This window comes from Papaver somniferum, chromosome 1 (assembly GCF_003573695.1).
Source record: "Papaver somniferum cultivar HN1 chromosome 1, ASM357369v1, whole genome shotgun sequence".
Classification (NCBI taxonomy): domain Eukaryota; kingdom Viridiplantae; phylum Streptophyta; class Magnoliopsida; order Ranunculales; family Papaveraceae; genus Papaver; species Papaver somniferum.
The window spans coordinates 216,601,375-216,625,077 of NC_039358.1; the positions used below are offsets into that span (position 1 = coordinate 216,601,375).

At 35.7% G+C, this 23,703-nt stretch overlaps 2 protein-coding genes across 2 annotated transcripts; both read right to left on the reverse strand.

Moving 5' to 3' along the window:
• Window positions 1–7,728: 7,728 nt before the first annotated feature.
• LOC113360138 (major latex protein 146-like) lies at window positions 7,729–8,581 on the reverse strand. Its single transcript, XM_026603681.1, has 2 exons — window positions 8,377–8,581; window positions 7,729–7,883 (listed from the first exon to the last, which is right to left on the reverse strand). The coding sequence occupies exons 1-2, from the start codon at window positions 8,579–8,581 to the stop codon at window positions 7,729–7,731; spliced, it is 360 nt and encodes a 119-aa protein (XP_026459466.1).
• An 11,582-nt stretch (window positions 8,582–20,163) lies between these two features.
• LOC113336827 (major latex protein 15-like) lies at window positions 20,164–20,978 on the reverse strand. Its single transcript, XM_026582501.1, has 2 exons — window positions 20,729–20,978; window positions 20,164–20,596 (listed from the first exon to the last, which is right to left on the reverse strand). The coding sequence occupies exons 1-2, from the start codon at window positions 20,928–20,930 to the stop codon at window positions 20,322–20,324; spliced, it is 477 nt and encodes a 158-aa protein (XP_026438286.1). The 5' UTR covers window positions 20,931–20,978; the 3' UTR covers window positions 20,164–20,321.
• Between the last annotated feature and the right edge of the window lie 2,725 nt (window positions 20,979–23,703).

Consider the following 23,703-nt stretch of genomic DNA (forward strand, 5'->3'; position numbering starts at 1 on the left):
ATGATAGTGAAGAGAGGATTGCTGAGCTCAACTACAATAAGGAGTATATCTTGAATCTTCAACTAATCATAACAATTCACAATTGCAATTCTTTGTGGAACCAACACCCTTAGATCATGATTTATATGAGCATGAAGTGTTTCGTGAAGAACCAACCCAAGAAAGTAAACAAGTTCAACATGCAATCACTCCCGATATTCAGGTCAGGTGCTAATGTGTTGGAAATTTGATTTTTTTTCTTTGAATTCACCATTTTTGCTGCTGAAAAAGCTCAGTGCCGGCATGGACGTAGTATGAATACAACGCAAGCAGAACACGTAACAGCATCATATTCATACTACATCCATGCCGACCTATAATATCCACATTTGAAATGCATGCCGACATTGTATTCAACCAAAAAAACCATGCCGGTAACAAAGTTACTTTTTACATACCACATAATATTCTACGTAATATTCTACCGGCATGGTTCAATAGTAAAGTTACCATGCCAGCACTCCAAAAAACACATACATGAATAGGAATTAGTGACTTCGAAAGTTAAATATCGGCGTGGTTGATTAATTATCGACGACGCAGGTACCGGCGTGGAATCTTAGTTAATGAGCATGCCGGCACACTAGCTTCCGGCGTTGATTTCCAATGAAATTATTATGCCGGGAGCGTTTTAAATTTGGTCTTCATTTTCGGTTCAGTTCGAGCATGCCGAAAATGTGGTCGAGCATGCCAGAATTGTGGTCCTGCATAGTATTTTTATTTTTTTTGGAATTAATTTAATTTTCTTTTCATTGGTTCCTTAGATTGTGACATATATTGATCCAACAAATGCAAGACCGCTTGGTCAGTATACATCGGAATACTATAAAATTCCTCTGGTATGTTAACAAAGAATAATTTTCACCTAGTATTTTGAACTTTACTTAGGGATTGTTTATAATCTCCCGTGGTTATCCTTATGTAGGGAATAACATCTGAACACAAGAAGCAATTGATTGGGCTAAAAAGACGTCTAATTAGAACATTTGTGTGCTAGTGAGGAATATCCAAGGTTCAAATTTTCAGTTCGAGATGGTTTGCGAGAGAAGTGAGTTGTACAAGGAGAAGAATATCCACAAGAGAAAGGGTTATGTATATCCAAAGAATACTAATAGGGTATACAAGACTCACACGAGGAAGGATAATTTCCCCTTTAAGCTTGTATTCAATTTAAGAAACAACGAATGGGAATGTGCGGTGTGGTTTGGCCGCCATAACCACGAGGACCCGAAAAATTTTGCTGGCCACTCATTAGTTGCAAAGCTAAAACCTCATGAAATGTAGGGTGTGAAGAGATTGACCAAAACATGTATTAAACCAAGACAAATTCTCCGAGGCTTCAAGGAAAAGGAATCGACGAACGTATCTCTTCTGAGTACAATTTATAGCGCACAAGAAACTACTAGAAGGTGGAATGGGAAGGTACGACAGTTATGCAAGAATTTGAGAAGATATCCTGGGATCGCAACTACACGCGTATCATTAAAAGAGGGCCGGACAACAAGCCCTTTCAAATATTCATTTCACATCCTTTGATTGCACAATTGGCTGATCATACATGCTTTTGTGTTCGTATGATGGATTGCATCTATAAGACAAACAAATATAATATGTCGTTGTTCAACATCGTGGGGCAAACATCGGACAAGGTATCATTCACATTGGCTTGGTGTTTAATGGAAAACGAGAAGGAATATAATTATAATTGGGCATTACAACAATTGAAATTACTCTTCCGGGAAAATCATCTTCCGAGGGTCATCATAACCGATAACGATGACTCATTAATGAATGCAATATCTGACGTCTTCCCGGATGCACAAAAATTCCTATATACATATCATATACGTCAAAATGTGATAAAAACTTGTCATGCTTTGTTTAAACTCACAAAGGGGATATTAAGAAGAGAATGTTTGCTCAACTTGAGAAAGAAGTTTGTACAAATAAACTATCACCGGAAGAAGAAGAAGAAGAAGAAGAAGAAGAAGAAGAAGAAGAAGAAGAAGAAGAAGAAGAGGAAGAGGAAAGATAAAAGAAGAAGAAGAAGGAAGAGGAAAGATAAAAGAGAAATTGGACAAGGAATACAATGAAAATCATAAAAAGTGGTTGGAATTTCAAAGATATTGGGAGAAAGTTTATTGTTCTCTTATCGAGGATACGTACGAAAAGAATTTGAACAAGTTTATTTCCAATTGGAATAAAGGGTATTCAAGTGCCGCCTCGTATTGTCGGAAGCAATGGTTGGATAAATACAAGAAAAAATTGTGCATACATGGACAAACCGATGTAGATACTACGGGAATGAAGCAACTAGTGTAGCGGAGTCCGTTCATGGAAGATTTAAAGATCACGTGATTACGGTCACCATGGCAATGGAGATTCTAACCATACGGTCACAACATTGTCGTTGGTTATTCCTGAATAATTTTTTAATCGGTATATTTCCCTCCTTTTAGTCCCAGCAGCTACTCTTTTCATCCAGCTCCAATTGATAATTATCGTCTTTCCTCCTATCAAATACTACAATGATTTAATGGTTTGTTTTTGGTGGTTACAGGGTCGGTAAGCTCCGTATTTTAGATATTTATTTCCCTTCTTCTGTATATTGTAGTAACAGGATACAATATAATAATCTCCAGTTCCTCTTTGTAATTTGTCCAATCTTTTGTTGTGAAATCTTAAGTCATTGGTAGCTTTTGCAGTGCCTTTCTTGTTCATGCTTTTCCCATACAACAAAAAAAAATTATATACCCCCTTCATTATTATTTCCTTTTCCGTCCTATTAAAGATTTTTATCATCCACTCTAATTTCATTAAGTCCGCCAATTTTGAATTTTAATCCTTTAAATATCACTAGTATCTGTTATTCAATCCATTATGAAAATCCTTTCTTGGAACGTTCAAGGCACAGAAACTCCATTAACTAGGGATCATCACCCCATTATCTATGTCAGTTTTACAAACCTGACATTATTTTTTCGAGACAAAAGCTCCATTATCTCGCATGGAATTGTTTTTAAAGCAATCTCATTTTCATAACTGGTTTATTGTTCTTTCTGTGGAAATAACAAAAGGATTAGCAATTGCGTGGTACAACAATGTATAAATGACATTAATTGAGTCAAAATTTGATGTATGTCATTTCGATCGAGTTGACCCTAGGGGATAAGCAGATTTTAATTTCTTGTGTTCACGGAGCAATAGACGCTGATGATAGGATCGCACAATGGACATATATTGCATAATTTGATCTACAAGTAAATATCCCATGGTTACTAATTGGGGGCTTAAATGTCATGTTTGATTCGGAAGAAAAACAAGTTGGAAATAAAGCGTCATCGAGCAACAAATCGTTTATAATCCAAAAAATTGATTCCATGGGTTTGCAAGATGCGGGATACGAAGGTGCTCCATTCACTTGGTCAAAAAACAAACAGGGAGATGCAAACATTTCTAAAAGAATTGATAGAGCTTTAATCTAGTACCAGTGGATTCAGAACTTCCCAGACACTAAGGTATCTCACTTACCTAGAGTTGGTTCGGATCACACCCGTATCTTTTTAGATTCTAACCCGAAAAAAAGGAAACTACATAATTCATTCAGGTGTATTAGATATGGTTATCTCACCCAAAATTATCATCAGTAGTTTCGGCATCTTGGAGACTCCACTCGGATAGACATTCCAAATTTGATCTACATTCGAACCTTAAACTCCTTTCTTCGGATTTAGCTCATTGGAGTTCTGAGGTCTTTGGAAATATTCACAAGAATATAAAAACTCTAAACAATAAAATAAAGAGTATGCATAGAGATGGTAATTTCTCTTCAAACATAGAAAAATTAAAGAAGCTTCAAGCTGAACTAGGAAAATGGTACAAAATAAAAAATGATTACTATCACTAGATTTCGAAGGATAAACTTTTTAGTGAATATGATCAGAACACTGAATATTTCCATGCGACAGCTTCAAATAGGAAAAGGATCAACTCAATGGATTCTCTTAGAGAGGCATCAGGCCTATGGTTATCTGATAGAGACCAATAATTTATCTCAGATCAATACTTCTCAATGAGCAATTATGATATTGATATCTCAAACATAATTCATCCTTGCATCTCTGAAGAAGAAAATCCATTTCTCTGTGAAATTCCTTCAAATGAAGAAATATGGGGTACAATTTCCAACATGAATCAATGGAAAGCTCCGGGCCCGGAGGGTTTCCAACCGGCTTTCTTAAAGTGAACTGGGACATGTTGGGCAATGACATAATTTTCGCAATTCAATATTTCTTTAAAACTGGGATATTAAATCCTGAATTCAATCAATCTTTTATCACTTTAATCCCAAAAATTTCCACCCCAGCAGATTTTAGACACATAAGTTTAAGCAATACTACCTTCAAGACAATCTCTAAAATTCTAGCTAATAGGCTAAAACCTATCCAAAACAAAATTATTTCACCCAACCAATCGAACTTTCTTCCGGGTAGACAAATTACTGATAACATTATCATAGCCCACGAACTCCTTCACTAAATGAGAATTTCAAAAGCCAAAAAGGGTTACCTTGCTCTTAAACTGGATCTTTTTTTTAGCTTTACCTCCTCTTGGGTAAATCTAATCATGCAATGCATTTCAACTACGTCCTTTTCAATCCTCCTTAATGGTTCTCCAGGTACGACTTTCAAAAATTCTAGAGGATCAAAACAAGGAGATCCTCTCTCCCCTTATGTTTTTCTAATCTGCATGGAAATTCTATCCAGACTATTGGAGAAAGCAGTTGCGGAAAAAAGGTTATCAGGGCTGAAAACTAATAAAGACGCACCAAATATCTCCCACCTATTCTTTGCAGATGGCTGTTTTCTTTTCACAAGAGCATATTTAGGAGAAGCGAAAAATTTACTAGACAGTTTATCCTCATTTGGAGAATTAACAGGGAAAATGGCTAATTTTCAAAAATAAAGAATATATTTTAGCCGTCGTATTCACCCGATATATGGAAAAATAATTGCAAAAATCTTAAAAGTTCATCCGATGACCAAAAATGAAAGGTATAGGCAACGCTCTTTATAAAAGACAACGCGGATTTATAAAAGCTTGGACCGCCGGTATTTGCAAACCCATATCGCAAGGGGGGCTAGGCATTAAAAACCCTCACCAGTTCAATTTATACCTTCTAACCAAACTGGCCAGCAGACTAATTTTAGAACCAGATCAATTATGAGTTCAACTTATAAAAGCAAAATACTTTCCCAACACAAATCCACTAGAAGCTTCTAGATTTTCTAATCTTTCATGGATTTGGACTAGTATCCAAAAGGGTCTGAATCTTATAAAAGGTAACTTCGTGTGGCAAGTTAAAAATTGGGAGTCGGCGAAAATTTGGGAAGACAGATGGATCCCCAATGAAAATATAATTCAAGAACCGGTGGATAGAGGATACCAAGTTCCAAAAATGGTAAAAGAGCTAATCACATCTGAAAACAGTTGGGATATAGAAAAATTAGATGCATATTTCAGTCCTGCGATCAAAGAAAAAATCCTTGCAATCTCAACTCAAAGCAAAGAGAAAGATAAAATGAAGTGGAGGCACCACTCTTCAGAAGCCTTTTCAGTGAAAAATATCTATAATTTTCTTAACAACCAGGATCAAGAAATTGACACTATGGTTGATTTCCCATAGAAGAAAGTACGGAAAATTAAAACAATTCCAAGAATTAAGTTATTCGTTTGGAAACTAGTGCAGAAGGCTCTACCAACATCAAGTAGACTTGTAACTCACATGAACAATATTTCTGCGGACTGCCAGATGTGTAACACCCAAGTTCAAGAAAGCGAACAACATTTATTCAGATTTTTCCCTTTTACAAGAGCCATTTAGTTTGGGGTTTCTTTAAGCTTTATTAACAACCCATCTTTTTCTGATTCAATAGGCAATTGGGTCAAAAACGAAGACCCGAACTATACTCAAATTACTGACAAAATTGTTATTGTTCTCTGGTTTATGTGGAAACACAAATGCTTAGTTTTCTTCGAAGGAAAGGATCCTAACCCGACAATGCTGATAGAGATGATAAACAAATATTTACACTCAACAGCTTCAATATCAACCATGAGAAAACCTCGGCTAGAAATGGAGTAATATCAACTCCAAATTGGACTTCATTAAACACAGATTTGATAACTTTTATAGATGTGGCTTTCAAGAAAGAAGATCTATCAATGGGTTTATCTTATATTCAGTGGACCAAGAGGAAATCATGCATATCGAAGCAGGCTCAGATAAACAAATGACAACAGTTCATGCAGAAGCAAAGGCAATACTTAAAGCTACATCTTGATTAAAAAAATAATATTCTATCCAGCGTTTCAATTGTCACGGGTTGCAAAAGTATTGATGATTTCATTAACAAGAAATACAAGGAAATATCATGGGAAGCTGAAAACACAATAAAAGAGGTTGAAGTGAATCTGGATACTCTTCCTCAAGCAAAGGTTAGATATATTAACAGAAAATACAACTCCGCGGCGGATACTTTAGCTGAGGAAGCAACAATCAAGAGCCTCCAACATTTATCTTTACACATTAGAAAAAATTTGTAAGTCAAATATTTTATCTAATGCTTTTGAGAAAAATGATGTCGTAAACCTTTTGTCCTATATTACTTGATTTATAAAATTTTATCCGTTCATAAAAAAAAAAAAAAAAAAAAAAAAAAGTAATGCGATTTCATCAAAAAAAAAGTAAATCTGTCCTTAAAAAGTTTTGATCCTATCAATAGTCAACCAGTTAACTTGACCAAAGCCGACTGACTAGTTGACTACCAACGATATCTTCTTTTTTTTGTTTTAGACAAAATGATGATGGGGTGTCACAAAGTGCGAAACCACCAAGTTACAGAATAAGACCCCAACTGAAGCAAGTTACAGACTCCTTATGGCTGCATCCCACATTTTGCAATTCAAAGCTGACAGAGCTTTCCTACCGGGCAACTAATTATTGCTTACAGACTAATGAAAAGAGTACGTACAATAGCAGATCTCATTGTGACGTAATGGTAAAATCGTTGGGTGATGATATCCTAGTGATTTGAGTTAAGTTTAAATTTTAATATGTGTAACATTTTGGGCTTTAACTCAACTTTTTCAGAAAAAAAGAAAAGAGTGCATTTAAATGACACTATAATCTGCTTAACTGTTCTTCCTACTTTTGCTGCAGCTCCATTCTTATAAAGTAACTTTCATTTTTTCACCAAAAGCCGAAACATAAGCAAAACTCTTAAAAGAAATAATGGCATACTTGACTATGGAACAATGCAAAAATAAGTTGCTACTAGTCTAAACTGCATTTCGACAGAATAAGCAGTCTGCGTTTTCAACTTTGCCTGCTCTTAATAAAACATAACTTTTTTACTCGTAACTCTCATGACGACAATTGTACAAATTATTTAGATATAATTGTGGTAAATCCAGGAACTCATTTTAATCACACACAAGCAGAACCGCACAGAAATCACATAAATAGACCGAGTGTGGAACATATCGGTGGATGTATACTATCGTATTGAAATTATTCAGAAGCGCAAAGGTGAGAATTCACATCCTCAATGTGCGAGTGGAAAATTTTCAAATAATCAATAGGAACTGGAGAATCCTCGTTAAGCTTCTCACACTCGATGGTCCAACTCACAATACTCCCATATTAGTCTTTGGATCAACTACAAGAGTTAGATCAAACTTCTTGTAATCCTTCGTCAAATCACCTCCAACGAGTTCATGATGTATCGTCCTTGTTTCGTCAATGTACGTTGTTTTCTCATGAACATACAATGTCTTACCATCTATATAAACAAACATAATACACATGCACACACGTCATAGTTATAAAAGGTAAGAAATTGATATTAGGGGCAGAATACGAAGAAAGAAAACAAACAAACAAATATCATATAAATTTACGGAAAATGGGTCATTTGTCCAAATATTTTTAAATCACGGTTCAAATGGACGAGTAAAAAATAGTTTGAGTGAAATGGCCAAAAAAAAAATAGTAAGGATGAAACTAGTTTCATTCTAGCTTAAATTTAAAGAATAGCAAGGATGAAACCGGATACATCCTGTGTAAATTAAAAATAAGAAAAAATATTTAAAAATGGGCACGATGAAACTGATTACATCCTGCCTATTTTTACATTTTTGTCCATTTAAACAATATCAAAATCTAACTGTCCATTTCACTCAGATATTGTTGATTTTGATCTTTTTAATCAATTTTGTGATAAATTTAATTAACTTTGCACAACTTTTTTGTTTCAAATCGATAAATGCACGTACGCTTAATGTAGTCCCACTGCTTGACACAACCGGAAGTTGTTCCATGCCCCTCGATAGCTTTGACGCTGCTATAAAAATGTGGCATTGCTTTAGGAAGCTCTTCGTGGTGCTTAAATATTTCGTAGTATTTGTCAGGATTGCAGTTAACCTCTACTTCAGTCACAAGCTTCCCACGAAGACCTGAAACGGTATGATGCTGAGCCATTTTTGATATTTGCTGTTAGTTGCCTTAGATATATACCTAGCAAAATGATAAAAGCTACTCAACGGATTTTGATGAATTGATCTCAGCTGAATGAGTTTATATAGAAAGTAGGTATATGGCTGAATTTCGGTGTTGTTTCTTATTTCTATACATATTTTAATTTGAAGTTTGTCGAGAATTTATTGAAGAATTAAAGGGCCTTGGACAAGAAAAGATTTGCGATGAGGTTGGAGGGTTAAATAATATATGGTCCAAGAATCGTGTGGTCCGGGAGTCTCTCAGGACCATATTGGTACTTTAAAGTTCAAGAAAAGTTAACTAACACACTGTTCATCTTTAGTTTGGCAAGGTTTTTATCCTTATCGAGTTATCCTACTTTGTGAGACCACCCATATTAAAAAAAAAAAAAAAACACTTTGTAAGACCTTAGGCTTAAGCGGTAAGCCTTTTTTTTTTGCCATAGGTAAAGAAGGAACGATTTATTGAAAGAAAGAAAGAATACAATTAGTGAAAACTACTAGCCAATGAGGCTAGAAAAGCAGACCGAAACCCAAACAAGCTAAAAAAAAAACCTGGAAAAAGAAAAAAAATCCAAAAAACCAAAAAGTAGGTGTGGGCTTACGAAAAATTGTTCCCAACCCATAACTACATTAGACTAGATTTGTGCCCGTACTACACACCGAGCATATTTCTCTTCCCATAACAATTTTATTTTTTACCGAAATTGCAATGTAACCCCTGCTACGCACTGCCCAGTCACAATTACTTAAACATTGAATGGAGACTCCGTCATGTCATTCTAAAAGGTGTGGCGGGGCTGACGCCAAACACCGCCCAGCCCTTCACGACGCATTAAACCTTTATTTGGTGTGGCGGAGATCAAAGAGATGCTTTATTGACTTGGTGCGGCAGCGCTTCCCGTCACGATGCACCAATCCTTGATTGTTGACTCCATGATGTCATCTGTAAAAGGTCATTCATCCAGACCTTTTTACTCGAAGATATCTACTCTTTCACCAGAAAGTCAATTATTCAATGCTTTTAAGGAAACAAATCATTTTAGATTTTTATGGCCAAGAGAACATCATAAAACAACTGATAAGAAAATTAACCGACCTGGCTTCCACTTCATCTGCATTCATTACTTCACCAGTTATGGCTAGAAGTCCAAGCCCCAGTAACACGTCAACAACCTCATTACTCCACCAACTATGGCGAGGACTATAGCATTCAGGATCACGTTTTACCTCGAATATGATGTCATTCACGTCAACAACCTCAGTAACACGTCGTGGATCGAACACCTAAAAGGATACTCATAACAAAACCCTCACCTCTTATATGTACATACTATGTCTATGTTTCGGATCTGCCAACATGTGCATCTTCTATAAGGTTTTTGTTAACTTGTATATCCGTACACATGTTAAGATTTAATAAAAAATTATTTTATTTCATTGAAAATTGTGTTTTCTTTGTCTTATTTTACTAGAAATTGGTTTTTCTTGCATGAAAAACAACAAATCATTTTCCCACTGCAAAGAATCATTGTTTTCAATGCAATAAAACAAACAAATCTTGTTTCCAATGCAAAAAATAGTTTTTTAGTGAACCTTAACATGTATACCGGTATACAAGTTAACAAGACCCCTCATATAAAATATGAATCTCAACTTTTTTACATCTTAGCAAGAGGAAACATTATTGTCCTAAAACCACCTACGCCACCTACGCACACTGACAAATTCATTTCGGCGTAGAACAGAAATATGCTCGTAAGAGGTAGTTAAACGCAGATAAAAAGAATATTACCCCAGGTAGTGAAGGAATTACACCATCAACAGCTCCAACCCATGTATGATCACCCAGTGTATTTGCTTAATACACATATGCATAAAGACTAAAATTCGCGGCTGAAGCCAATATTTGTTTCTGCAACAACTTTGCCATGAAAAAGTACATATCGTACATAACCATATATAACGTCAGTAAGAGCTCGGCTTAAATCTTGATATATGTAGACCTAATTAAAATCTTATCTTTCATTAGAATACCTTATCCTCTGTGAAACTTGAAAAGTTAAGGAAATAAAGAATTCTAGGGTCTTGAGAGATTCAAAAATGAATTTGATTTATAAGCTTTTTTAATGATTATGTAAAAGAATAGAGAGGACAAAGTTACCCTGCTGATGATGATCGACGAAGAAATGACCAAACCGATTTTGTCTAAACCATTATTTAGTATTGATCTGCTGAGTTAGGGTTTAGGTTAGTGGTTAAGATTTGAAGAAGCATATCATCAAAAAGTGTGATAAGAATATATAGTGGTGAAGAAATATTTGGTGAAATCTTCCACACTTATCTTGGTGGAGAATTATCTTATTTATACAAGCTACATTACTCTAAATAGAGCAGATATTACATGAATGAGAATAACAGAAATATTGCACAAATCATGCCTTTGATACAGGACGTACAACTATGATTGAGGAAAGATTCTCTGGTAGCTGGCATAATAAAGGATCAGCGCTAATCAAGCCATCGATATAGGCTTTAGTTGTTGTATCCTTAACATCCCCCCTCAAGTTGAGCATGAGTTGTCGAATGTTCAACTTGTCTCTGAGATATTGAAACCTTGGTGAAGCTAGGCCCTTAGTAAAGATGTCTGCAATTTGATCTTTAGAAGAAATGAACTTGACTTCTAATTTTTTTCTAGCCACTCTTTCTCTGACAAAATGGTAGTCAATTTCTATGTGTTTAGTACGTGCATGAAACACCGGATTGACTGTAAGATATGTTGCTCCAAGGTTGTCGCACCATAAAGAAGGAGCAGACACAGGAATTCCTAGTTCTTTGAGCAATGACTGAATCCATACCAGTTCTGATGTAGCTATTGCAATTCCTCGATACTCAGTTTCAGTACTTGATTTAGACACAGTGCGTTGTTTCCTTGCACTCCATGATATCAAATTGCCACCAAAGTAGATACAATATCCACTTGTTGACCTTCTGTCATTTAAATTGCCTGCCCAGTCGCTATCAGAATAAGCATGTAGTGATAAATCAGTTGATTTTCGTATTTCTACACCATATTCAAGTGTGTGTTTCAGATAACGAAGAATTCGCTTCACTAATTCCCAATGTTCCTCATACGGATCATGCATATATTGGCAAACTTTTGCAACTGCAACAACAATATCTGGTCGAGTAAGATGAAGGTACTGAAGAGCTCCTACAACACTTCTGTACATGGTTGGATTATCAAACTTGTTGCTGCCGATTCGTAGTATCTTTGTATTGGCTGCAAGAGGAGTACAAACAGGCTTTGCACCATCCATTGTTGTACGTTTAAGAAAATCAGAAATATACTTGCGCTGACTGAGTATGATTATGCCACCTTGTTGAATTACCTCAATACCCAAAAAATAATTGAGATTGCCCAAATCACGAACTGCAAACTCTGTACTCAGATCATTTATGAGTTTATTGATAAGTAGTGAAGTAGAGCCTGTGACTATGATGTCATTGACATAAACAAGTACATAGGTAATACCTTGTTTTGATTGTTGCACAAACAAGGGGGAATCAGCAATCGATCCCTTGAACCCCAAATCAATCAGATAAGAGCTGAGTTTGGAGTACCACGTACGCGGAGCTTGTTTTAAGCCGTATATTGACTTATTAAGTTTACACACATATGTTGGGTTCTCATGATCAACATACCCCGGAGGTTGTTTCATGTAAACTTCTTCTTCAAGCACACCATGAAGAAACGCATTTTGAACATCAAGTTGTTTCATATCCCAATTATGTGTTGTTGCTATAGATAGAACTAATCTTATAGTGCAAGGCTTGATCACGGGGCTGAAAGTTTCACCATAGTCATCACCTGTTTTTTGATGAAAACCATTTGCAACTAGACGTGCTTTTCTTCTGTCAATATCTCCATTTGGTTTCTGCTTAACTCGAAACACCCACTTGGAACCGATGACATTCATTCCATCAACATATGGTACTTTGGTCCATGTACCATTACGTATATGAGCATTGATTTCTTCATCCATGGGTGGTCTCCAGTTCGGATCTTTGGATGCTTCTGTATATGACTTTGGCTCGAAAAACTTATCAGTTTGTAAAGTATGTTTGGTGGCTGCTAAACACAATCTATTGACAGGCTTTCTGATGCCATCTTTGGCTCTAGTCACCATATAATGTTATTGATGTTGTTGAACCCAAAATTGTTGTAGAAGTTGTACCAGTATTTGTGTTGCGCTGTGAACTGTCAACAGATGGTTGAACTGAGGATTGTGATAATGTAGACGGTGATGATGCTGTTGTTTCAGGAGCCACCGTTTGCTCAGCTAGTGGCATGGTTTGCATAGGAGACATTGGTAATACAGAGAGAGGAGAAGAAGACAATATTCTAGCACATAACTGACTCTGTAGTGTATCGTCTGAAGTTACCTGCTGCTTGGCAGAGAATGGGAAGATGTCGTCTTCAAATTTGACGTGGCGAGATATATATAGACGATTGGATGGAAGGTGTAATCACATATAACCTTTGTGAGTACTATTGTAGCCTACAAACACACAAGATTTTGACCTTGGTTCTAACTTGTTAGAGATATATGGTCGTAAACAAGGATAGCACAGACATCCGAAGACTTTTAACATGATGTAATCTGGCAGCTTATGGAAAAGTAGTTCCAGAGGGGTTTTGATTTCAGTTTGAGAAGCTGGGAGTCTATTACCAGCTCTGATACCAAGTTGAGAAGAAATATTAAATCTTCCACACTTATCTTGGTGGAGAATTATCTTATATATACAAACTACATTACTCTAAATAGAGCAGATATTACATGAATGAGAATAACATAAATATTGCACAAATCATGTCTTTGATACAGGCCGTACAACTGTGATTGAGGAAAGATTCTCTGGTAGCTGGCATGATAAAGGATCAGCACTAATCAAGCCACTGATATAGACTTTAGTTGCTGTATCCTTAACAGTGAACGCACTAACGGACCCAGCTTCGCACTTGCAATTGTGTGAGAGAAATGATGGAGTTTCCAACCCATCTAAATGCCGCTATGAAATGGTCACCAATTCTTCCTCCAGTTAACTGTAAATTCATAGATATTGGTGGTTTGGAATGAATGTGTGGCGCTTAGCCGTGGAACCATTTCATCTGGTACAACACAACTTTATGTGCAAATTTGGTGGTACTTCTATTACTACTTGTAAGTTAGTCTAAAGAATGCAAATTACGAAATGATTACCATAGAGGAGTGAATCTGGTGTGGATCGAACACACAACCTTCTGACTTCATGTCAGACGCAGGACTATTGTGCCACAGACTCATTTCATTGATGGACTAAATTGAAACATGAAAATCTTTTCTCAAAGAAATTAAAATGTCAAAATCAAAACATTTAAGGAAAAACCACGCCAAGAAAGACATAATAGAACCAAGCCTGGGTTCAACAACTGAACTAAGCTAACAATTCACAACCAAGATGCAATTTAGCAGCTCACTTAGCCAATGAAATCTGACTACATTCCCATTACCCCTCATATTATATGCACAAACACCACGGATTTCGCTCGCTGATCCTGAAAATTTTGAGAGTGACAGTTATGTTATATAGTAAACATTCTCAATCAGAATCACTTAAACGGTGGAAGATGTATTTAGCTGATTTATCCCTAGACCTCACTGTGCATAGCTGCAAATGCGCCATACCGGTTAAAACTTCATACGCTACCTGTGGCGGAAATGGGACATTCTAAAAGGGTTAATAAAGCTGGTAGATACCTGGCAAAGGAAAAATATACTGGGAAAAGTGAGAACACCCAATAAAATCCTAGCGTTTTTAGGGGCCACTCAAAAGGAATTAGGGGCCACTTTTTTATTCCCATCCATTGAAGGAGGTTAAGGGATGTCTTAAAAATAAAAATTGTCTATATTGTCCTTCACCTTTATACTAAATCTAAACCTATATCCTTTATTTTCATAATCATATCATTGCACTTCTTCTTCTCTTTTCCACCCATTGAAATTTTTTTCCATCATTTTAATTTTGATTGAAAACAAAGATCATCGATCAAACAAATGTTATGATTGATTGTTTAAAATTAAAACCCAAAATTCATTAACCTTAAAGTTGAAACTTAGAACATCAAAAAAAAAAGGAGTTCAACAAACAAAACGAATAGATGATAGTAGTTGTGATTCAAAATTAGGATTTGATTACTTGAAATCAAAAATTTGATCCGAAAATTTTCTTGGATTTACAGTAGCAGAAACATAATCGGTAGATAACTATCTGTTTTACCTACCGATTATGGTTGATGTTCTTGGATTTACACTAGCAGAAACATAATCGGTAGATAATAATCTACTTTACCTACCGATTATGGTTGATGTTCTTCGTTTCATAAGAACATCAACCATAATCGGTAGGTAAATTGATCGATATCTACCGATTATTCTTGATTCTAAAAATTAAATTTCTCTGTACAAAAAGTTACGCACAATCGATAGATAATGAACACCATTAACTACCGATTGTGAAAGTAGAAAATTTTGAAACTTTTGTTAAGTTTTGAAAATTTGAATTTGAGGCCATGAACACAATCGGCAGATAATAAGCATCACTTATTAAACAATTCACTTCCGATTATGGTAGTACTAAAATTCGAAAATTTAGTATATTCGGAGGTTAAAGTAACACACTTTACTACCGATTATGGTAGTACCAAAGTTCGAAAATTTTAGGATTTTGGCAAAATCATATTTTGGGGCCAATATACATTCGGAAGTCAAATTTACTACCGATTATGGTAGTACTAATATTCAAAAATTGAATATATTCGAAGGTTAAAGTAACACACTTTACTACTGATTATGGTAGTACCAAAATTCGCAAATTTTAAGATTTTGCAAAATCACATTTTGGGGCCAATATACATTCGGAAATCAAATTTACTACCGATTATGGTAGTACTAATATTCGAAAATTGAGTATATTCGGAGGTTAAAGTAACACAGTTTACTACCGATTATGGTAGTACCAAAGTTCGAAAATTTTAGGATTTTGGCAAAATCTCATTTTGGGGCCAATATACGTTCGGAAGTTAAATTTACTACCGATTATGGTAGTGCTAAAATTCGAAAATTTAGTATATTCGGAGGTTAAAGTAACACACTTTACTACCGATTATGGTAGTACCAAAGTTCGAAAATTTTAGGATTTTGGCAAAATCTCATTTTGGGGACAATATACATTCGGAAGTCAAATTTACTACCGATTATGGTAGTACTAAGATTCAAAAAATGAATATATTCGGAGGCTAAAGTAACACAATTTACTACCGATTATGGTTGTACCAAAGTTCAAAAATTTAAGGATTTTGGAAAAATATCATTTTGGGGCAAATATACATTCGGAAGTTAAAGTAACACACTTTACTACCGATTATGGTTGTACCAAAGTCGAAAATTAATGGATTTTGGAAAAATCTCATTTTGGGACCAATATACATTCGGAAGTTAAAGTAACACACTTTACTACCGATTATGGTTGTACCAAAGTTCGAAAAAGCAAAAAAAAAAAAAAAAAAAAAAAATCACTCAAATTTTTTTATCACCCGAATCCTGCTCAAACTACCGAATATCGAAGGGTAATTTTGTCATTATGAAATATGGGAGATAAGGGGTGAACACAATTTAGAATTGGGTGACCTTTTTTGTTTTATTGTTGGCCCCTAATTCCTTTTGAGTGGCCCCTAAAAACGCTAGGAATAAAATCCTGTTCAAAAGAAAACTCCACCAACTACAAAAAAAAAATGTACAAACTCCGAAGCAAAGTGAAAATTAACTTTCATAATATATGACTACAGTGCTATATGAACTTTAGTATGATTTTTTAAAAGTTAGAATGACGTTCATTCAAAAAGTGAATCAACCTTCAATATCTGATCACCCTATTTGTCATACACAAATTAAGTTCTCAGTTTCAACAAAAGAGTGATAAATACAACCCCCAAAAGTGCTTTTTCAACATGTCGTCTCCTGCTTAAATCAACATTTGTACCCCTACATCATCGAAACAAAAATTCGTTTCCAAAAACCGAATTCACATAATAGGTAAATGACAACAGCAAAAAATGTTATCATCTACTGATATACACAAATGATAAGAACATGAATCACATGATATACAAGTTGAACACTATCGAATTACAATAATGTTTCCTAGTACAAAAGAGAGCTACATAAGCAGATATACCTTGCAAAGAGGGATCCCACAATACTTGCTCCTGCCACCAAATATCAAGTGATACATAGCCTTTGCACCAACTTGACATTGTATTTTTTTTTTCTCCCTTAACCTGACATTGTACCAAACAAACAAAACCCATAAAAAAAAATAGCAAACGGATTTAAAAAAAATTGCAGAATCATTATATACTTCAGCCATGACCATTGTCCCAATAAAATCTCACATTATTTCTAAATTACTAATTGGACTTTTTTCTAACACCAATTGCACTATTACATTATCAAGTTTGACATCAAAGGAAATCCCCGTCTTGGGTTTTATCGGAACTGCAATCATAAATCAAATCAAAACACACACAATAAAAAAATTGAAAAACTCTGGAAATCAATAGTTGGTAAAAATCCCTGCAAAACATACATGAATAGTTTGTAGAACAATACCTGATAATGTTCGTTAACACAATTAAAAGAACAATACCTGCTAAAACTGATTTGTTGAAAGATTGCTAAACAAACAACATTAATCTTTGCACCAACTTTCTCTAAAAAAAAAAATCTCTCAAAAAAAAAAAATCTTTGCACCAAACAAAACAGAAGACTTAGTCAATTAGATAAGATAATGTTGGAAGTTAAACCAAGATATGGTGTTTTGGTTTGTGGATCAACATATGATGTTGATCCAGTCCGAATGGATCAACTGCTGCAGTTGACGCAGTCAAGTTGGATCAACAGGAACAGTTGACACATTATGCGATATTTGGAAGTTCGAGTTAACTAGAAGAGCAAGTTGTGTCGGTTCCTTGTTTTAGAGTTTTACTATATTTAGAGTTTCTTTGTGTTTCTAGAAGTGTGCTTTATTTAGAGTTTGTTTTTATTAGGAAACTACTTTGAGTGATTCTCAAGTTTGTGAGACTATAAGTAGGCTAGTAAGCCATGAGACAATGTACACCGAATTTGATTATCAATGTAATCGTTTATTTGCTTCCGCGTGTGCTCTCCTCTCTCTTGCTCGATCCTACATATAGCCCAACTGCAGAGGAAGATTAGGGTTCCGGAAAGATAAAAGGGAGAGAATGAGGAAAAAAAAAGAGTCCATGTTTAACCCGAAAGAGAGATAGGGTTTAAGAGAGTCCATGTTTAACCCGAACGATCTTCAAATAAAAAACAAAGAAAAAAACGATCTTCAACCTGTACTTGAATAATCTTCATACCTGTAACTGAATTGTACCGAGTTTCTCTTCATTAGGCTCTGTTGATTATCGACAATAGATGGCAGGAAAATCTCTTTATTCCCTGATTTCTCCGCTCAAGTGAAATTTTTTTCCTATCTCAGTTGCGTAGAATCTTTAGAAAACTTGGTGTTAAATTCGGAACGGGAGGTTTGACGGGAGTATTGTACACATGAGATGGTGTTAACTAACATACAGTTAAGTATTGGTGTAAACACGATGTAACAAAATTATTTATGTTAAAACTATAACAGAAGTGTTGTCCACCTACTTGTTTGTCGACACCGTTACTAACGAACAGTTAAATATTTGATGTAAACAAAGTGTAATCCAATTTTTAATATTCTAACTAATAAAATTATGCCAAGTGTCGTCACCATAGCTTCTACATTAGAAAAAGTCTATTTCGACCAATAGGAAGAGAGGGTTTCATCACCGTTCAACGTGAGAGCATATTTTTTCAAGGCCTTTAAGGGGAAGAAGATGTGATAATTCCCTTGAAGAATCCCTTGTACCGTCTCATATTATCATTATTTTGCTGACTAAAAAGCTCTTGAGTTTTGACAGTGGAATCAGTTCAGTTTGCATATTATCCAATAGATGATTTAATTTGGAAGAGTTAATTTGTTTGTTATATTGGTACCTCAAAACTTTTTTTCCCTCCGACTACTGTTTAATAACTTTCGTAAATTTATGATTTTATTTGTTAGAACTAGTTCCACATCGCATAGCTAGATCTTCTGAGTTTGGGAAAGTTTATAAACCTTGGAATTGGATAACCTTATCTTTGCGAGCTGGTTTTCAAAATTAATTAGGTCTCTGAGTGTCCAGTGATATGGTATTAGAGTAAACATTAAGGTGATATGTGTGGCCTTCCTGTTTCATGATCCAGTTCCATGTTTATGGTGATGGACTGCAATACCGGCGGATACAGACTACTCGCATATAATACTCTCATAGTCCCATCTAAAGACTTAAAGGCCTAGATAAATAAATCTTCCAGGTTGAACGGTGAGAAAATTCTTGCTTCCTATTGGTCGAAATAGCTTTTTTTTTTTTTGAGTTTTGTGAAACGAGTGTTTTGGTGAGGACACTTGGCAACATATGATTGGTTTAAAAAAAATAAGAAAAAGATTAAGAAAAGGAAACCAAATTCCATTTGGAATTCATGAAGTGACAATATTTAGGTGAGAACACTTGGCAATGTATGGTTGGTTTAAAAATTACAAATTTGGAAGGAAAACCTAACTTACCGTGTTTGAAATTATATGGAAGTCCAAATTCAACTTGGAAATCGAGAAATTACTATATTAAGACTATATTTTCCAAATTAATATATAAAGGGGATAGGAATCCACATAAAAGGAAAAAATAAACAAAATTTGCACATATCCTCCATCTATTTAATGTATTTGCCCCACCATACTAAATCGAAAATACATCTCCATGGGGCGGGCGAAGCCCCGCGCACACCAAATCAAAAATGCATTTCCACGGGGCGGGACGAAGCCCTGCACACGCCAAGTTAAAAGGAAAAAGATAAAGAAAAACGACATATATTTTCCACCTATTTAATGTATTTGCCCCGCCACACCAAATCAAAAATTCATCTTCACGGGGCGGAACCCCGCGCCCACCAAATCAAAATGCGTCGCACGGGGTAGGGCGAAGCCCCGCGCACACCAAATCAAAAACATATTGTCACGGGACGGGGCGAAGCCCCACGCACACCAAATTAAAAGGAAAAATATGCCGGGTGCGTAGCACGGGCACAAATCTAGTTATGTATAAATTCCATACTTGATCTCATCCGCTTTGATTGTACAGGAGATGACTAACTAGGTTAATACCACACAAAACCTCATGTGACCACGAATGCATGTATATCCTGGGAAATGGTAAGTATTTCGTCCAAAGCATCGCTTTTACTCTACAACTACAAGGCTTTAATTTCTCTTTCTTTTTTACCTTGTATTTTTTTGCCAACCATATTAGCGTTGTGCACATAGACTAGAAAACGCTCGAATGACATAGGCTTATATGATGCGCCTTAAAACAGAGGATGATAACCAAAAGAAATAAATAAATCATACCTGTGTCTATGCACATTATTTAGATTGTGAGAAATCCACATACTAGTTATTATCACACAAACACCATACACACAGGAATTGACCGACTATTGGTGGATGGATACCGGTCGAAATACATCATAAAGGGTTATTTATTGAGAAGTGCAAATATGGGAGTTCACGTCCTCGATTAACGACTGGAAGAGACCTAGATACTCAATTGGAACCGGAGAATCCTCGTGAATCTTCTCATATTCAATAGTCCAGCTCACAATACTACCATGTCCCTTAGCGTTAGATGTAACTACAAGAATTGCATCAAACTTCTTGTATTTCTTCATCATGTCTCCATCGATGTTACTGTGACATATGGTCCTTGTTTCATCATTGTATGTTGTTTTCTCAAGGGTAAATTCGTTTCGGCCCGCTGCGAACACAAACATAGTGTACAGATAGTTATAAATGTCACAAGTTCATGTTAAACGCAAAATATAATAAGAATGTACACAACTCATAGTTGTGCGCAATTTATGTGCTTTGAATCGTAATAAACTCATACCAACAACAATGTTCCATCGCTTGATACAACCTGAAGCAGTTCCATGCCCTTCGGTAACTTTGACGCCAGAAATATGTGGGGTTGCATTAGGAACGTCTTCGTGGTGCTTCCAGATTTTGTAATATTTGTCAGCATCACAGTGAACCTCCGATTCAATCACAAGCTTCCCAACTAGACCTGAAATGGTATGATGTTGAGCCATCTATGATAAATTGCTGCCTAGGATCTATAGGTAGTTTGCAAAACAATGAGAGATACCCTTCTGATTTAGATACATTGTTTTCAGCTGAATGAGTTTATATAGAAAGTAAGTACAGTTGAAATAGTTGATTAATTAAAGGATGATGATATAAATGTTGTATTTTGGTAAGTAGGCTTTGTCCGGCACCATTTATGATACAAAGTTTCTCAGAAAGGGGTGATAGAATTAGTCCATGGATTTCTACTATCAACAACTGGCGGTTTTCAAATTTATTTTAGATCTTATAGAACATGTAATTCATTGCGATGTATATATGTTAACCTGTTGATATAGACTACTCATCATGTAATTAAATGTCTCGGATTTCAACCGACATCTGCTTTTATTTTATCAGATACCCCAAGAGAAAGATCTCATCTGCTCCAACTAACTAGATATAAATGCCATACACATGCAAAAAATGTAAAAAGAAAAATAAGCATCACATGCAAGCATGCACATTTTATAGAGATTTCGTGCCACACAGACACAATACACACGAGATTTTTTTTGATCGATCAAAAGGAATCATATTAAGAAGCACACAAATAGTGCGCGAACGAAAACAAATAAAATAGTGTCAAGCAACCTTTACCAAAGCGAAAGCACAAAGAAAAAACTAAGCCAAAAGGTTCCAGAGATAATCAAAAAGCATCAAAGGCCTCCTGACATACCTTAGAAACTAAACAACCAATTTTACTTGCGAATTAAAATAAGAGCGCAAGCTATATTAAAGTGGGACTTTCATCGTTGTCTTCCACAATCAAATCCTTGTGATTTTTCTCCACATCACTAAATATTTCCTTACGGTTCGTCTTCGAAGAGGGAAAGCTTAACTCCATTATAGAACCAAACTTCATGAGATTACCGGCTAAAATCTTACTAGGAGTATTAAGAGATTTCGTGGAGCGTTTCTTTTTGGTGCTTAACGTCCCATTTGCGAAGAAACCCGTCACTTTAGACTTTGTATTCCCATTGGTTTTGGCTCCTTGAATTGGCTCCGACATAGCTGGTTTTGTAATGCTAATATTTTCCGCAAGTACAGGAGTTGAATCAACTTCCTGACCGTCTTCAATCCCTTGGAATCTGTCATATGTTTCGAATCCAGGGGGAATTGACGGATCCAGTGAAGAGGAGTTAGCCCCTTACAATACACACGAGAATTGATCAACTTTTAATTGAATGTGTCGATACATATATCATTGATCCAAGTTTATTCAGAAGCGCAGAGGTGAGAGTTCACGTCCTCAATTATGGAGTGGAAGACAGCTAAGTAGTCAATTGGAACAGGAGAATCCTCGTTAACCTTCCCATATTCGATTGTCAAGCTCACAATACTCCCATGTCCATTAGTCTTCGGTTTAACTGCAAGAATTGCATCAAACTTCTTGTACATCTCCATCACGTGCCCTTCGAAGTCACTATGACAGATCGTCCTAGTTTCATCATTGTATGTTGTTATCTCACGGACATATTCATTTCTACCGTCTGCATACACACACCTAATAGTTATAAATGCCCGGTTACAAATATCTGAAAGTCTATGTCTATGTTAAATGCACAATATGAAAAAGGCGAGAAGTAACAAAAATCATTTAAATTTAATTAACTGTGCGCAATTAATTTTTGTGGTTCGTAATAAAATCATACCAACAACATAGTTCCATTGCTTAATACAATCCGAAGTAGTTCCATGTCCCTCGATAACTTCGACGCTAGTGTAAATATGTGGGATCGCAGTGGGAACCTCTTCGTGGTGCTTCCAGATTAAATAATACTTGTCACGATGGCAGTTAACCTCCAGTTCAGTCACAATCTTCCCAACCAGACCTGAAATGGTATGATGATGAGCCATCTGTAATCGTTGCCTGAAATATATAGGTAGTTTGCAAAACAATGAAAAATATTCAACTGATTTTGATGAATTTGATCTTGTTGCGGCTGTAACAATAAAAAACACTCAAAGAAGATGTGAAGATGTTAGAATTAAAATTTCTGGAAGGTAAATAAACACTCAAATGGACAGCAAACAGAAGACAGAGTCACGTGTTCAACACGCTGTCCTTAACACAACAGTTGACTGGTACGCCTCAAGAATGAGTGATGCTTATACCCTGTGGTCAAGTTGTATCCAGGATAAAATTGCCTGGTACAAGTATTGTTAGCACTACAATACTTGCCCACTCATACGAACTTAACAACAAAGCACGGAAGAAAAGAAAAGACCACACAGAGGGAGAGAAACGAAAAGAAGAGGATAGTAGCTCTTCTGGACACAAAGAGAAATGAAGAAGAAGAGTTCTTTTTATAGGCGAATAGAGGAGGTGAAATCAGTGCACATTAATGTGCGAAATAATTCTGTCAAGATGTCGACATAATTCTGTCATCAAACAGTCAAAAAACGGTAAGAAATGTCGACCTCCATGCAAATAAATTCGTTAGAAAATTTGTTTTCATTAAGAGAATAAATACGCCCAGGTCACACGCCCCCCACATTTTAGAAATAATTTATTTTGATTTTCAAAACGTATTAGGAAATAATTCAAATTAATTATGTCCAAAAATGATAAGTCTTGGTTGACCAGTCAGTGACGGAGGCCCGAGCCCGAGCCATACGCCCAGGCCTTAGTGGCGACAAAAATATTTCGCCCCACATGTTCCACCCACATTGTTTTTACTAACTATCCATAATGGAATAGCTATATAGTGGACTAACTATCTAGCTAGTTATACC

What these genes read in the sequence shown, in the direction of transcription:
- LOC113360138 (XM_026603681.1), bottom strand. Translation starts at nt 8,581, where the DNA reads ATGGCTCAGCATCATACCGTTTCAGGTCTTCGTGGGAAGCTTGTGACT. An exon ending in GCAGTGGGACTACATTAAGC is followed by an intron (nt 7,884 to 8,376) that starts GTACGTGCATTT and finishes TTGTTTATATAG; the next exon opens with ATGGTAAGACATTGTATGTT.
- LOC113336827 (XM_026582501.1), bottom strand. Translation starts at nt 20,930, where the DNA reads ATGGCTCAACATCATACCATTTCAGGTCTAGTTGGGAAGCTTGTGATT. An exon ending in GCGATGGAACATTGTTGTTG is followed by an intron (nt 20,597 to 20,728) that starts GTATGAGTTTAT and finishes TTGTGTTCGCAG; the next exon opens with CGGGCCGAAACGAATTTACC.